This window comes from Watersipora subatra, chromosome 5, assembly GCF_963576615.1.
Source record: "Watersipora subatra chromosome 5, tzWatSuba1.1, whole genome shotgun sequence".
In the NCBI taxonomy this organism is placed as follows: Eukaryota; Metazoa; Bryozoa; class Gymnolaemata; order Cheilostomatida; family Watersiporidae; genus Watersipora; species Watersipora subatra.
Window position 1 is genome coordinate 17,962,309 of NC_088712.1, and position 17,892 is coordinate 17,980,200.

At 36.3% G+C, this 17,892-nt stretch overlaps 1 protein-coding gene and 2 non-coding genes across 3 annotated transcripts in view; 2 read left to right on the top strand and 1 right to left on the bottom strand.

The window, feature by feature from the left end:
• The window catches only part of LOC137397011 (sec1 family domain-containing protein 1-like), a 32,650-nt gene extending 16,447 nt beyond the window's left edge, over positions 1-16,203 (top strand). The window contains exons 12-20 of the mRNA XM_068083291.1: positions 2,649-2,790; positions 5,785-5,889; positions 7,344-7,423; positions 7,767-7,829; positions 8,064-8,139; positions 10,303-10,409; positions 12,425-12,521; positions 15,496-15,558; positions 15,693-16,203. Of these exons, the coding sequence (XP_067939392.1) occupies positions 2,649-2,790; positions 5,785-5,889; positions 7,344-7,423; positions 7,767-7,829; positions 8,064-8,139; positions 10,303-10,409; positions 12,425-12,521; positions 15,496-15,558; positions 15,693-15,722 (763 nt within the window). The 3' untranslated portion in view covers positions 15,723-16,203. The remainder of the gene's footprint in view (positions 1-2,648; positions 2,791-5,784; positions 5,890-7,343; positions 7,424-7,766; positions 7,830-8,063; positions 8,140-10,302; positions 10,410-12,424; positions 12,522-15,495; positions 15,559-15,692) is intronic.
• Trnae-cuc (transfer RNA glutamic acid (anticodon CUC)) lies at positions 3,495-3,566 on the bottom strand. Its single transcript has one exon. It is a non-coding gene; the product is annotated as a tRNA-Glu (tRNA).
• Positions 8,944-9,016, top strand: Trnar-acg (transfer RNA arginine (anticodon ACG)). The gene has a single exon. It is a non-coding gene; the product is annotated as a tRNA-Arg (tRNA).
• Positions 16,204-17,892: the final 1,689 nt, after the last annotated feature.

The following is a 17,892-nucleotide window of genomic DNA, read 5'->3' on the forward strand; positions in this document are numbered from 1 at the left end:
AGGTTATCGCAGTTTGGTGCTGATGTCTTGAATCGTTTGACAAGTAGATAAACCGATATGATGGCATGGTGTACTGATGGAATGAGCTTTTCAAATATTCTGATGGCTGTATGCAACTATATGTCAGAATTGTTCCCTCGGCGATTATTCGTTGCCCATGTTCATCTTAATTGATTGCGGCACCATCAAGGCATCGTCCATCACGAGTACGTCAGGAAAGATTTCAGCTGTCAAACATTCCCAGTAGTTTGTCATGCCTGTTATCTCAGTGCAATGTGTTACTTCAGCGATGGTGATTGGCCGTCATGGATTGTTCCATAGAGTTATCTCCCCCTAGAGTGTTATCTCAGTGCAATGTGTTACTTCAGCGATGGTGATTGGCCGTCATGGATTGTTCCATAGAGTTATCTCCCCCTAGAGTGTTATCTCAGTGCAATGTGTGACTTCAGCGATGGTGATTGGCCGTCATGGATTGTTCCATAGAGTTATCTCCCCCTAGAGTGTTATCTCAGTGCAATGTGTTACTTCAGCGATGGTGATTGGCCGTCATGGATTGCTCAACCAATATTTTTTTTCATGACAGTTTCTGCGGGGCTAGTATTTCGTTGTTTCTGCTGACCACTTTGTACTGACTTACGGCGATATAGCGTGAACCAGTTTTAAGGGTTCACTTTGCAGTTTGGTTTTTGAAAGATGATGGATTTCTGCCATCATTATTCCTAGTACTGCCGCAGTTATAGTGAAATGGGCTGAATAGACTTTGGAGTTGTTCACTCGTTCATGTTTGCTTGTATGTAATTGGTAGAGAGCTTTATTTGATCCTAGCAGTAAGTCTGCCAATGCCTGGAATTTCTTTCATTTTTAATAAGATAGACGGCAGGTTTAAGAGGCTGGTTTTTAGGAACCAGATGGACTATCGGGACCAAATATTTTTAGCGACTTAGGGGAAAGGCACAGTGTGTGCGTGCGTGTGTGTGTGCGCGCGTGAAGTTAAGATAATATTGGCCAAAAAAAGTGTAAATACATAGCCTTTAAGTGGACTAACAGACAGACACAATGACATTGTGGGATTTACTAATATATAATATATTAATATTATGTATTAATACAGATTATTTACCTCTAGTTAGTGCCGATTGTCATGAAAATATTATGAGCGACCGCATTGGAACTTTTTTCTGTAAAGAATATATTTACAATTCTATTTATTTATAATTTAAATTTACAGGAGGAAGGCTGTTTTGCTGGTAGGTCTTTCTATTCATTTTTTTTCGAGTCACTCAAGCAGTAAATGTGTTTCTAAGTTTTGGTCTGAAAACGATTTTGTAAGATCATTAAATTTTGAAGATCCAGATTCAAGATAACAAAATAGTTAATCATCATTTTAAATGCTGTTCTGTGTCATAAAGCTGGCCTGGATCATGTGACCTTCTGTTAACAAACAAACTAAGGCTATTGTAGATAGTGTTGAAGATAGATATCAGGAGAAAGTAACTCTCTAGTAATTATAGTTATACAGTAACACCTCGCTACTTCCTGGTTTATCTTTCACAGCTTCAGCACTTCATTGGACAAAAATGTTCATTAAAAATTAATGGCGATGAGTAAAAATACAACATAAAAAATACATAATTCTTAATATTAATACATTTGGTAATACATAATACATGAATCTTTATCATACTCTGGCCCAGGGGGAGCTCTCAGCGAGCATCATTGTGCGAACAGCCTCTGCGGTTAACTATTTTCCTGTCAGGTTTTATGACGTGTAAAATTGCGAACTGGTTGTGACACATTCATCATGCCTTTTAAATACTACCGAGTCCCAAAATCATCTAATGAACCTGAGGAAAAGAGAAAAATGCTTACGATCAATGAACAAGGATTTTATTAGATATGGGAGTGCTAGTTCCTGTTTTGGGAAGTTGCATTTACCGCAGGGAGTGCTGGTTTGGATTAACTGCGAAAAATGAGGCATTACCGTATCAGCAACAGCTGCATATTACCCTAGGACACTTATATTTCGCTAGTATTTAGTTTCGTGAGTAGCATACAGAGTAAAATTTTGCTGCAACTTAATTTCGCAGATCTGATGAGTGCGAAAATATAGTGATGTGAAAATAAATGCAGTGGAACAGACATAATTAGATTCTTCAGGTTCAGTTCACCGGTAAGAAATTTTTTTTCAATTTCGGACTAGTTTGTAATTGTGAACCGCAGGTAGAATTGTGTGGCCGAGATCGATAATGCAATTTGATCGCTTGATGCCATTTGTTTCTTGGACTATCAATGAACAAAGCTATTTAATTTAGCTCGTTCACTATGATAGTTTAGTTTCGCACATGAAATTTTCGTGAGAGGATGATTCCGCAAAAACGCGAAAGTTAGATGAGGCGAATACATAAGTGTCCTAGGATACTAAACAATCATTAAAATTTGCTTTCCCATTGATTGTAATCATTACAAGACAGAAGTAGACATTCTCTGAAATAATATATCCAACAGTTGGATTGTATATCACACCCTGAGCATCGCACTTACTGAACAGTAAAATATCAGCACCCTGGAATGAAATGGTCATCACGTGGACATCTATTTGGATGTTCGTTGTGTTTTGCCCACCGCATTGACCTCTTCTCTGCTCATAGTTCTTTGCCAGAGCTGCTGCAGAAGAAGAGGTTCTTGGATATGCATACAACTATAGCCACTGCTCTCCTCGACTCTATCAAGGCCAGGAAACTTGATCTCTACTTTGAGACAGAAGAGAAGCTTATGTCTCGGAGCAATTTGGTAAGTAGCAGACATCATTGTCAATAACCATTGAGCTCTATTTATACTGTTATGTAGATAGGAGGATAGCTATATTTGTAATCAAACAAACGATTATTTTTTGGACCGTTTAAGTTTCATTTTTTGTTGTTTTGGGTCTCCTGTGACACGTTTCCTCTTATAATTTAATTTCATTTTAAATTATAAATTTAATCATTAGGTGTTGGCATTCCCAAATAGTCTTGCTTGTTATGATGAACTCCACCTTTTTATTTGCTTGATTTAAACAAAAATGCTTTAATCTTAATATGACTTTGTTTTTCAGGCTAATGATTAGCAATGATACAGAAATTTGATCTGAATTTTTTAGATACAGAAAAAAACAGTGCAACTGTTATGCGCATAGACTAAGCATGCTTTACTAGTAAACTTTTTGAAGTTGTTGGGTCTCATCAATCTTAGTGAAAGTCAAACTATTGGATATTGCACTTCCCTTACTGTCCCAGGAAGAATATAAATTCGCCAAATATTACATTAAGCTCATTGTTTTCTACAGTAGAACAACTTGATGCATACAAAGTTTTTTTTAGCAGCATGATACAAATCTTTTCCAACATCATTTATACCTATTGTACATGAATGTTTGGAACAATCAATCCTTGTTCATTTGAAGTTTGCCAACCAAAACTCGTAGTTTTTATAAATAAAACGGTTGTAAAAGTCTTTTCCCAGACGGGGAATCGAACCCCGGCCACGGCGGTGAGAGCGCCGGATCCTAACCACTAGACCACCTGGGAATGCATGAACTGCTAGCAAGCTCGATTAAACTCGTTGCTTGCTCCAATGCTGCTACATGAATAATTAACACGAACAATTACAGGATCTATTGAACGAGATGGCTTTCAAAGCTACAATGTTCATCATGAGCATGTGTAAGCATGTGCAGTTTTCAAGTCGAAGGTTAAATAAATTGCTGTTTGTCCAATACAGATATGTTCATAGTTCTAATGTTTAGGTAATGTTATGAGAATATTCACTCCCAAATACGACAATGAAAGTATGATGCTGATCTCACAATGAATCAACTTTGTATCTAAAAATTTGACTTGATTAAGTTGATCTGTTTGATAATTGCTTTCTATGTCAAAACGCATGTATGCTGGAGTTCCGATTCTTGTTATAATATGCTGTATTTTATTTGGTTTGCTTAACGGCTGAAAAATAATGAGAAATATTTAAGGTAAATTACATACAACAATAGAAAACATGTATTATACAAGTTTATTTAATAACCTGAACCCTGAGAAACTAGAAATACTGAAATTGTAAAAACCTAAAATATACTAATTACAGTGAAACATGGATAACTCGCCCTCGGATATAGCGAACACATGGTTAACTCGACTGGATTTGCTTGGTCCGTTCCCACGCAATGATAAATGGCTCTATATAACTCGAATTCAACACTGTTATAACGAACTGTTTTTTGCCCAACGGCTACCGAAACTGTTGCTATCGCTTTAGAAAATCACTTATTCCTAGCCATAGAGGTAAACCTCAACTTTTCGTAATTCATAAGCGTCGTTATTACCTCCATCGGCAAAATATTTTTGTCAACGACTGTTCTAAAGGTTTGGTGAAATTTGATTTATGCTATACGATGAATAGAACGGGCTAGCCGGGTCACAGGCGCAAAGATTTTCGCCACGCACATACAAAACAAAAACAGCATGTTGTTTTTGTTTTGTATTTGCGTGGCGAAAATCCTTGAGTGCGTGACCCGGCTAGCCCGTGATGAATAGTTTTCCGTGTTGAATTAACGTCGGAATGTTGAATGTTTTAAACGTCTTAAGAATTGTGGTAGTCAAACGTATACGTAGTCTTAGCTAAAAAAAACTATTCATCGTTTGACCTAAACACAAAATACGTGTGTACATTCAATAAGTATCCATTCAAAAAGCGTGAGTGATATACAATGTACCGTAAAACCTCGTAAAACTTTTAATTGAACTGCCTCGGAGTGTTGCTCTTAACGAATCCCAGGTAAAGTAAGGTAATCTTTCCATAAACTTCAAGAAAGATCGGCAAAATTGATCGTGGGTAAAACGCTCAAAAGAAAAAGATGTCTTTTCCTTTGAGCATTTCAGCAACGATCAAGTTTTGCCAATGTCAATCTAAAAAACGTCCTGGCAATAACATCACCTCAAACAACAAACCAATCTCAAGTGATAGAAAAATCTCTATACTTTTTGATAAAATCGTTTTAAACTTTACATTAGAAGCATTTAACTTGAAACAAGCCATTTGTGCTTTTGATTTATATTATAGTTTGTATATGTTCATGTATCTACTAATAAATAAGTAAATACATGGACTTGTGACAGTGCTCTGATAACTTGAACACTCTGATAATTCGAACACTTTTGCTCGGTCCCTTGAAGTTTGAGTTATCCGAGTTTCACTGTATATGCAAAAATTTAATTACAGCACACATAATAGAATATTTTTTAGAATAATTTTGCACACCACTGTACAGCAATTGTACATGTATGTAAATGATAATCATTAAAAAAAGGTTTTTATTGATATTTTACATCAGAGACATGCGAATAAAAGTTTTTTACAAATAGTTGCTAGAGTAAGTTATAGAAATATGAGGTGTAACTTACTCTAACTTACATTAGGTATAGTTTAAACTAAATTTATTTTTCATTTTTAACTAATTGTTTACTTTTAAAGTACAAAACTGTCATCTTTTGGCATATTTTGGATTTTTTAAGTTGTGAATTGCAAAACAATGCGGAGTAAAACATCTTATTAAAGCCTATGTTGTGTGTCACAAAATTTGTATGTAGCAGAGATCGTAAATCAAGGTTTGGTTATTTGCGATATTACCAGAGGAAGACGACTCTGAATTATTTTCATCTACATAGAATTCCATCTAATAATGGAGACTGGCTGCTGTAAAGAGTCAGTCCATTAGACACCTGCTCTTAGTGTCATCTGTCATTGTAGGAGACGTCTTTGCTGGAAATACTCAATGACCCTGAGGCTGGAACGTCTGAGGATAAGCTAAGACTTATTATAATTGCTATGATATGTGACGCTGCAATGTCGGAGGTATGTGTGTTACCTCATAGTGCGGGAGATGTGTTACCTTGCAATGTCGGAGGTATGTGTGTTACCTCATAGTGCAGGAGGTGTGTTACTTTGCAATGTCAGAGGTTTGTGTGTTACTTCATAGTGCAGGAAGTGTGTTACCTTGCAATGTCGGAGGTATATGTATTGCCTCATAGTGCGGGAAGTGTGTTACCTTGCAATGTCGGAGGTATGTGTGTTACCTCATAGTGGGGGAAGTGTGTTACCGTGCAATGTCAGAGGTTTGTGTGTTACTTCATAGTGCAGGAAGTGTGTTACCTTGCAATGTCGGAAGTATGTGTGTTACCTCATAGTGCGGGAGGTGTGTTACCTTGTAATGTCGGAGGTATGTGTGTTACCTCATAGTGCGGGAGGTGTGTTACCTTGCAATGTCGGAGGTATGTGTGTTACGTCATAGTGTCTGAGGTGTATTACCATGCAATGTGAGTGGCGTTACAATGCAGTCTCGGAGTTATGTTATCTATCATCGAGTGCTGGATATGTGTTACCAGACAATGTCAATAGTATTACCATGCAGTCTCGAAGGTACGTTATCTAGCGCATAATGTGGGAAGTGTATAACTATACAATGCCAGTTGTATTATTATTCAGTTTCAGCAGTATGTTACCTACCAGGTAATGTTGGAACTGTTACCATGTAGCATCAGAAGTATATTTTCTGCCATGCAATGGTAGAAACGTTTTGCCATGCAAATTTGGTGTTGCCAACTTATCAAGCCTCATTGGAAATGAGTTGTTATGTAAGGTTGTTCACCGCTATGCACTCTTGGAAGCACATATGTTGCTATTGGAATTACATACGTTGCTATTGGAAGTACATATGTTATTACTGGAAGTACATATGTTGCTATTGGAAGTACATATGCTGCTATTGGAAGTACATATGTTGCTCTTGGAAGTACATATGTTGCTATTGGAAGTACATATGTTATTACTGGAAGTACATATGTTGCTATTGGAAGTACATATGTTGCTATTGGAAGTACATATGTTACTATTGGAAGTACATATATTGCTATGCAGTTTCATAGGTATTCTGGCTATAGTATAATTTTCAAGCATGTTATCTCACACTCAAGTTTAAGTATTTTGTCACACAATTGCAATTTATATTAAATATGAATAAATTTATATTTTATGTACCAAACCTGTTTGCCCTATTGTGTGATGTAGATAGGTATATTTAGCCATTTCAAAGCCTGAGTACCTTCAAAACTGTTCCTTTGTTTGAATATGACAATTGAAGGTTTCGAATGGTTAGCTCACTTAAGCTGTAATAAGCTCACTGCCTCCAGAACATGGCTGCCCGTGTCAGCACCGTCAGCAGCTTGCTCGACGTGACTAGTGTTGCTATAGTAATTGTTTGTTTCATCAACTGTCCTATTGTGGATGCATTTATGGATTTTTGTTCATAGAGTGAGATGGATCAGTATGGAGAGGTATTGGGAAATTCAGGAGTTGATTTAGATGCTATCAAATATATTAGGAGGTGGAGGTATGTGAATTTGTCTTCTCTCTAGTTTATAGTGCTAAGTGTGTGTGTACTTTTAATTTATTATCTTAGAGAATTTTGATGTAAAAATTTTAACTAGTAGCAACTATTTTATCCGCTTACATAATGACTGTCGGTGTCTTTTGTTTGTTTGGTATGTTTAATTTCATAGAGTTATTCATTTCTACTACGGAATAGTTGGAGCTGTTTATTTTCTGCATCTATCCTGTGCATAGAATTATCTTTTTTTATCTGATCCATGCAATTTTCCATGTGTTAGATTTCTAGCTCATTTTCCCCAAAGCTTTATTCTCTTTTAGAACTAAAATGATTTACATTCTTGTAGAACGTACACCAACCTCCCAACCTCCTCGGTACACTCGAGTGGTGGAGGTACCAAAACAGTCAGGTTGGTCTCACCTACTACTTTATAACTAGTAACTAATATGAATCATGAACTACTCACTTTTTAACCAATCAGATTAGACCATTAGATATTAACCAATCAAATTAAGTGAGGCTAGTTACTGCCTGTTAGCTGCTGAGATTTTTTACTGTTTGAATTATTCACACATTCGCAAGCTTAAACTGTGAAACACCAACTATTCAGCTGTGTTCCCTTGAATACTGTTTGTATTTTCAGCATGTTCTCTAAACTCATGTCCCAAGCATCATCATTTGCCATGGAGGGTGTGAAGAACCTAGTTGTGAAAAAACATGTAAGTTACATACATTCTCGCACTCTAATAGCTAGTGTGTTTGGTTGTGAGTCAGGAACCTCTAGTTTTAATACCTGACCCTGTTATTGCTTCTTCTAGTCGAGTGTCTTTAACCACCATGTAAACACATACCCTAGTAGTCTAGTGTACCGTGAGAGATTGTCAGGTGTAACTAACTGCCCCATTATTCAGAAATGCCAGATGGTGCGGGTGATAAAGTGTCAGCCCATCAAGTTAAATGTTGCAAGTGCAAATCTTAATGAAAGAAATCTTTTTTCTTAATCTTAGACTTTAGCTTCTGACAGACCTGGCACTTATTATAATAGTAAAGGTTGTAGCTAGAAGAATCACTGTTATTTAGAAATAGCAGGGCTAAGTTCACTGGCTTTATACAAATCAATTATGTTTTGCCCTACCGTCATTCCTGTTATGAACCCATTTGACAAACAATCACATCTAGCTTGTTTTACCAATTTGGGTCCATCTCCAGTTCAGTCAGAAGTTCATATAAGGTCTCTCTTTCCCTTAGTAGATGCATTTATACCTGCATTTATACCTGCATTTATACCTGCATTTATACCTGCATTTATACCTGTCATCTGTTGCTAATACTTGACTCATTCACGGCCATATTTTATTATAGACATGGCAAACTGAGGCTTTTTTCAATGATGACAGTTTTGTTTGAACCATAAAACATTTGCATGAAAAATATCTCTAAACTATTGCTAAATTTATAGAGCAATGTTTCTGCAGTATTGGATGTAAGGGAATGATATAGCTATTGTACATCGTAGCCATGGAGGCCTCGTGGCCCAATGGATAAGGCGCCTGACTACGAATCAGGAGATTCCAGGTTCGAGTCCTGGCGGGGTCAAATATTTTTCGCAATTCCAAATCTTGCTACGTTAGTCCTTGCTTCTTAGTAGCAGGAGCCGAGCACGATATTGTAAACACAAATGCTTTGGACCCGCCAAACGATTTTAATTCGTTCCGGTGTTGGCATCGTAAGGCGAAAATGCCGTATAGAGGGGTATAGAAACCCATAGTATATATCTAATGCAAACAACCCTGGTAAAAATCATCAAAATTTTATATATGTACTGTACATATTAAAAACTAGCAACAAAATAGTATATTAACTGATAGGTAGCTATAGTTACCTTCCGTAACTTTACTAAACTATAGTTACCTACCGTAGGTAACTATACTTAACTATAATTACCTACGGTAGGTAACTATAGTTATCTACCGTAGGTAACTATAGTTATCTACGGTAGATAACTATAGTTACATACCGTAGGTAACTATACTTAATTATAGTTATCTACGGTAGGTAACTATAGTTATCTACGGTAGGTAACTATAGCTACCTACCGTAACTCTAATGTATTTAGTGGTTATGATTCTTACTTCTTTCTTTAATGTCATTATCAATCTTAGGACCTGTGGCTAGCGAATTAAAGTTGGATATGTAGTTATATACGAACAATGAATTAAATTTTATAGTAAATATTATACTAAACGCTAAATATACGATAAGTTTTCACTTTCGCTTACTTTTCAGTAATTTTCGTTTCATTCCGCTATACAAAGAATGCTGAACTAAGAGAGAGCAAGCATTGTATCTCTTTCACGCGCTGTGAGAGGATTTTGGCGAATAGCATTTTATCATCTTTGTTATTCCGACATATTCAGCACACCGACTGCCAAATTTGAATTTCGAGAGACATTTTGTTGATGGCGTATGGCGAAAAAATGCTATAATGAGGGGATGAAAAAACATCGTGTTTTACATCATAAGGCGAGTAAACCATAAAACGGGGACATCGTAACCTGGGTGTGCACTGTGTAATATTAATTTATTATAATTTTTACCCTTTTGTTTATCAACATAGTAGCTTTCCATGTAGCTTGTTGGTCTTCAAGACATGGGGCAAGGAATATCAAGTTCTGCTTGCTATAACACACTAGTGAGCAGGAAAATCGTATCCAGTAGAAAACTGATCTAAAAAAGTGTTAAAAAAGCTGATATTTTCGTTGTCTTGATTGGGGAGTTGTCTTCTGTCAGTGTTATAATGATCATTTTTGTGTGTTTTCTACTCTCCAGAGACATCCTATGGTTTCTATGCCTACTCTACTCTTTCACCTTATTACTTGTAGAAACTGCCAGCTACCCGTATAGTTGATGCTCTCATGGAGCAGAAGTCCTCACAGGAAGTTGAGAGTTATCGGTACTTTGACCCAAAACTCATGCGTCACTCTGAGAGGTGAGCCCACTTTTCACTGATTCTATTTCTTCATTTTTAAGTTCTAGTAAAGTGTAAAGTTCTAGTTATAGACCACTCGATGCCAGTTGAATGGCATCGAGTGGTCTATAAGAATCGGTCGAGTTGAGGCCTATTGATGTAACATATCGCAAGAGGAGACCCATACAGACATCTAGTGAGCTTCAAGGAAGGCTTTGTACGCACTATTCTTTCTTTGAAGAGGTTTAGTTATATTTCCTGGCAGTCAGAGACCTGTAGCCTACTTTTAGTAACACTCCGTATCACAGATACAATAGGATCACAGTCTAATTACTTGAGGCGCAGGTTACTGTACATTCTGAGCTGCAAGTCATGGTTTTTTGTTCATAATTTGGCCGGGAGTCTGCTTTACACTCCAGAGTGACGTATACGTATGTGTGAAATTATTGGAGCTGGTAAAAAGCACAGGTTTCTACTTACTGAAATGAAGCAAACAAAAACATCAATTGCTTGCCAAAACCAATATGGCCGATTCTTCCACCTCAAGTGTCAATTCAGTGTAGTTGAAAAGCAACGCCGTGAATGGAGATTTTATTGGATTCTAGCTACAGCTTCGTATTATGTTATTTATTCTTTAGTTATTGGAATAACTCTTAATGCCAGTAACGCTATCCGTTGTGTCTTGTACCGTAAGCATGCCGTTCAGCCTATCGTTGTCTCTATTGTATTCTAAATCGTTTGTCGTTTAATTTTTAAATTACCTGGCAGTTCTTGGCGTTGGAATCCATCAAATAAATTTTCCCAAAAATGCGACTTGTACTCAAGAGTGACTTATAGTCCGGAAAATACAGTATTTATTGCAGCCACAGCAGCCTCAGCTCTGTCCAACAGTTTCTTTTTCAATTAAAATTTTGTCAAATTAAAATTAATTTAACAAATTTTAAATTTAATAAAGTTTAAATTATTAAATTCTATTAAAATTTAGTTACATTAATTCAATAGAGGTGACTGTGTCAGCAGTTACAACATTCATGAATGCAAACTAAATATGTCTTTATAAATGAAAATATCCTGATGCCCCTGCAAGACATATGGTACGATGCCCCTGCAACGATACAGATATCTGTGCAACCAGCTGTTCATAGTGCTGAGGGCAGATAAATCCTTATTAACTGCTAAATACTTTGAGGAGCTCGTAACCCAGACATTAATCTTAGTGAAATCACATCTGTTTCTGTGTACATTATGGATCCAATGGCATCATCTGACTGCTACTCGTTGGAGTTGCGATTACCTTAACCTGGTTCACTTGATTTGATTATGATGGTGACATTTGTAGGCAGTTAAAATCCAAGAGCTTTTGTAGAATAGAATAGTCATATTGTTAGAGATAGGTAGATCGGATTGGTTAACTGATTCCTAACTCACCTCTGGATTGGCTAATTTCTTCTGAGCTTTCTTCTGAAATGGTTAATTCCTTCTGAACTTGCCTGTGGATTGGTTAATTCTTTCTGATCTTGCCTTTGGATTGGTTAATTCCCTCTGAACGTGCCTCTGGATTGCTTAGTTGCTTCTGACCACCCCTTTGTGTTAAACATTTGTGCCAAGCAAAAAATGATGAGTTTTTAGTTTTCTAATTCTTGTGTGGCAAAATCTCCAAATGAGTCACAAATGGGTGAGCTATTACATTATTACCCATCATGCATCAGGTGATATGTGAAGACTTGCTTTAGTGAGCGAACGCAGCAACTAATTTAAATATCTGTTTCAACCTTATCAGCGATCTTATTGGTCCACTCATCTGTTTAGTCACTGAGATGTGTCTTTCTATTGGTGCTATTACGAAGTAAAACCATTGCTTTGTCCAATCAAATAACTAGCTCGGCAAAACATGGAAAGTGTGTGAAATATTGCATCAAGCTAGTACAAAACTTGTTCCCATATCCATACCATATAGACACTGAAATTCTATGCAATCTCTACTCTATCTCGGCTTGTTATACACAAGCACACTCTTGTGTGTATTTCTTTTTTAGTGTTCCACGCAACAAAGCCCCAGCTACAGAAGCAGTTGTGTTTTTGGTAGGGGGAGGCAACTACATAGAATATCAGAATCTTCAAGACTACGCAAAGGCAAGCAATAACTAGGGGTAGTCACAGCTAGAGCGATTCAATTCTATTCATTGGCTGTGTTGTTCTAGTTCAGCTATGGCCAAATGGCGGATCTAGATCCGGATCTGGATCTTTTTAGTTTTTTTGTGGATCTTTCAAGTTGTCTGTTAAAAAAGATGGTTTAAGTATTTTTTTAAAATTTGGTTTTAAAAAGATTATTATAAACTTTTCTTAGAATTTCTTTGTAAATTCATTGTATTCAGCAATGAATTTTGTGAAAAATATCATGAAACATGACTAATAAATACCCATCTTCATGAACATAAAGAGTCGCTGCAAATAGCAGTAAACCACGTTTTGATAGTATATGTATTGTGAATTCAAAGTCTTCTCATCATTTTCTCACTGATATCAGACATATTTATTACATCACGTTCATTCACCGATTTTTAGTAAAATTAAATATATAAAAAGTTTTTTAAAATTGTATTTTACGCCTTGTTTTAGGATGTACACAAATAATTGCATGTTTATGTATAGTAAAAAAGAAAAATGCACATCTACAGCTTGTTGTGGATCTTTAATGTGTGTTGTGGATCTTTAATGTGTCAGATTTGGCTGTAACGGATCATGGCCAAAATCATTTGGCCATCCCTGTTCTAGTTAGTCATGTGTTGAGTGGACAGTAAAATCGTTTTGTCCTAAGATCACTTGGCCCATAGAGGTCATTTTGTCCTAAGATCACCTGGCCCATAGAGATCGTTTTGTTCAAAGATCATATGGTCCTTGGAGATCGTTTTGTCCTAAAATCACCTGGCCCTTAGAAATCATTTTGTCCTAAAATATTTTTGTCCTAAGATAGTCATATCCTAAAATAATCTTGTAATAAAATCATTTTGTCATAAGATTGTCTTGTCCTATGACAATGTGACCTTAATACATTCTAGCTTCAATACAATCTTGGCTCCAGTACATCTTATGCTAAAATAGGTCAGCTTCGTCCTATGATAATCTCGCCCTAAAATAAGCTAGTTATAAGGTAATTTAGACCTTCAGTACTTGTAATGTGAATACAAAAAATGAAAGTTTAAGTTCTTTCCTCTTCAGTGTGACTCATCGTACTTGTTCCATTGTTGATTACCCTAGGACACTTATGTATTCGCGGCATCTAACTTTCGCGTTTTCGCGGCAACAGCCTCTCGCGAAAATTTCATGAGCGAAACTAAACTATCATAACGAACGAGCGAAAACGCGAAAATAAATGGCTTTCTTCATTGATATTCACAATAAAATCGTCATATTAGAAATGCAGGCAATTTTCGTGTGTGGTTGGCTCATTGGGCAAGTTTTGCTAAACTCATTATAGCTAATACACCGACTGAGCAGCTTGGCAAAACAAATTAAGATAATAAGTTTTTTTTTGGAAAAGCCTAGACAAATGAAGAAAATGATGATATTAGTTTAGTCATTGAATTTCTAACTGATGAGGATGACAGTCTGGTAGGGAAAGTAATAAAATTGAATAATAATTATTGTGGTGATGAATTTTATTACCAACCAAAAGCAATAACAACCCAGGGCCACCGCGGCACCGCGTGCTATAAATACTTGAATTCTAATATTGGTACAACATCAGTCACTGCGGCAGGGACCTAGACGTCATTGATAGTCCAGGAGACAAACTGCAGCAAGCGATCAAATTGCATTATTGATCTCGCCTACACATTTCTACCTGCGGTTAACAAATACAAACTACCGTACTTTTCGGACGATTAGTTGCTACTTTTTTCTGATGATTTGAGCTATGCGGCTTATAGGTAGGCCTACAAGGGTGCGGCTAATCACTGTGGCTTATTCTGTGGCTTTTTCTTTCACCGCTAGGGCGCACTAACGGGAATCTCCAATTAGTGCACTTCTAGCTGTGAAAGAAAATGCGAAACAATGCCTCACGGTACTGTCCCGTTAGGCACTAAGTTAAAAAGCGTCGGATAATACGAAACTGTGCCGTTCTGCACTGTTCCGTTTTAAATGGCAAAGTTGCTGCCACGTTAAAAAAGCACAGTCCTTAGTTCTGCGGCCTATAGTAAGGTGCGGCTTATGTATTGTTTTATTATCGTTTTTGGAAAATAAAGCACATGCAGCTTATATAGAGGTGCGGTTTATAGTCCAAACAGTACGGTAGTCCCAAATTGAAAAATATGTCGTACCAGTGAACTGGACCTGAGGAATCTAATGTTTGTTCCACTGCATTTATTTTCACATCGCTATATTTTCGCACTCATTAGAGCTGTGAAATTGAGTTCCAGCGAAACTTTACTCTGTATGCTACTCACGAAACTAAATACTAGCGAAATATAAGTGTCCTAGGGTAGATTAACTTTTATATCATGTGGAGTTGTCTCCTTTTTTGTTGATCTCTTGTACAGGAAACTTAACTCATTTTATCCCTACTCAGTTGTTAAGAGAAACCTGTAGAGTAAAAATATCTTTCTGAGCATGTCTCCACCTACAAGCAGAACTTTGCAAGCATTGTCTTTAACAGGAACATAGAGTTCATTGTCATTTTTTTAACTTTAATATTCTTACAACCCACCTGACCTTATACTAATCTCTAAAATGCTTGCGATGCTCTTTAATTGCTATTTTAGTATTTAGCTTACAGAAAGTACTGAATTGTCAAGAGTTATGAATTAATGACGTTTAGCATATTTTCTATTGTGTGGTAGGAAGAGGTCTTAGCCGACCCATGAATTTGTTTATCACTTTCTTTGATGTTACAATAGTTAGCTATAATATTCATGAAGCATATTTTAAATGCAATGCATTGGAGCGAATTTCAGCTGTTCCATCTGAATTATTGTACAATTTTAAAGTTTACCAGCATTATTTTTGTTATTGTTATTAATTGTATACGTTATCCAGCCCCATGGACTGTAGGTAAATTTAGCTACAGTCACTAAATAATGTTACTCTCACTTGCGGCACTGATTTGCAGGGCACTAAGAAACTAACCTATGGATGTAGTCAACTGCTGAACGCTAAAGAGTTTGTGGCGCAGGTAAGTTACTCAAGGAATGACCTTTGTGAATAGGTCGTTGCCTCATACAAAAACCTTCCTATTTACACATTTTTATGTATCATTTTATGTCATTTTTTTAAATATAATATTGCATAGTCCTTATGCATTTTTAGTTGACAAGGCTTGGACAGGAAATACGGTGATAGATGATTCCATATTTGATCTATTTATACATCCAGTTGAAGGAGCAGTCGTCATTTGCTAACGATCGCATGACAAACGATTTTTATTGGCTGATCCGAGATCCGTGCTACTCTGCATCACATGGTGTCTTTGTATTCCAAAACATTTTAATGATATCCTATGGCATGCTGCAGAATTATGGATGTACATTAAATAATTTTTCTGTTACATTATCAATGGGTTATATATTTCACGACTTTGAATTTTTCTACTTTTCTGGGTAATAAGATTAAAACCAACTGAAGATCATTGTTGCTGTTATAATAGAATGTACGCGTAGGTTTTCTTCCATCCAATAGGGTAGATGTAGATCAGTACAGTCAAACCACTATGTACAATGGTAACACATTTTAAGGTCTGCTTTGTATGCCAAAACGTTCGTTCGTATTTTGCAGAAAGTGTTCATATAACAATACACTGTAATTTGTTTAATTGGTTCCAGAGCTAACAAATTTTTTGATCACTTCCTAACAAATTTTTACTATAATAAGCGCTGTGTCCATTCATCTATTCAAAGTCAGGCTAACGGGTTAGGAAAATAATTTACCACATCCAAGAGTTGAACTCAGGCTCCAAGCTTTGCAGCCTAACGCCTTAGCAACTTCTCCACTGAACCACCCTGCAGCATCATATGATAATTGTACACATAACGATTAATGATTACGCATGATGAGGATGATTGCGCACTGCGCATGTAACTGTCAAAGCAACAGACAATACATAGACCGATAAAATGAAGCTTTAATTTAAAATGCTAAATTTAATGCTACAAAAGCTAAGGGAATAAGTAGCATATATTGAGATTTGATATGTATATTTTTATGCCAAATAACATATCTTATTTAGTTTTATGATTATTATTTTTAGTTGAGTATTCATCAACTATGGTACATTTACTTACAAACTACATACAAACTTTTATGTTAGAAATAACTTAGTTTTTATTGCCAAATATTTGTTGCAATTACATGTCGTGTGTGGGAAACTTTACATGTGATGTGGTAATAAGTTAAGACTTGACTGTAGTTATAAGTAGAGATGTGGCTGTATTGTAAATAAAGGTTTGACTGTACTTGTATGTAGAGGTTTAACTGTACTTGTAGTTAGAGGTTTGACTGTACTTGTATGTAGAGGTTTAACTGTACATTACTTGTAAGTGAAGGTTTGAATGTACTTGTATGTAGAGGTTTGACTGTACTTGTATGTAGAGGTTTAACTGTACTTGTATGTAGCGGTTTGAATGTACTTGTATGTAGAGGTTTGACTGTACTTGTATGTAGAGGTTTAACTTTACTTGTATGTAGCGGTTTGAATGTACTTGTATGTAGAGGTTTGACTGTACTTGTATGTAGAGGTTTGACTGTACTTGTAAGCAGAAATTTGACTGTACTTGTAAGCAGATATTTGACTGTACTTGTAAGCAGATATTTGACTGTACTTGTAAGCAGAGATTTGACTGCACTTGTAAGCAGAGATTTGACTGTACTTGTATGTAGAAGTTTAACTGTACAGTACCTGTAAGTGAAGGTTTGACTGTACTTGTAGGTAGGGATTGACTGTACTTGTAAGCAGAGATTTGACTGTACTTGTATGTAGAGGTTTAACTGTATTTGTAAGCAGAGATTTGACTGTACTTGTATGTAGAATTATGACTGTATTTCAAGGAATCTCACATAACTTGCGCGTGCTGTGACCCAGGTTTTAGCGACACATAAAAATTTCAGGCTTCCGACAGAATACTTGCAGTTTACAAAATGTCGCAAGTTGATTTCATAACTACCTAACAGTAACTAATTAGGATACATGGTGCTTTATAACAGAAAACTGAGTAATATCTAGTAATACACATATGCTGAGTATCTGAGTATCTGAGAATGGTTTTGCTGAATGAGTACATGGGTTTTCCATTGTAAACCAAAGTACAATTGACCTCCTACTACTATGAACTACTATGAAATTTGCATCGAGCACCACTCAACGTATGACATCAAGCAGGCTACTATTAATAGACACAAGAAGAAGGTTTCTTGTATGGACGAGGAATATGATTATTATGCGTACGTAAGTTATCTCTGTTTACAATATTACCTACCGCTCTCCTACAAGATTATTGTGTACTAGTTGAATGCT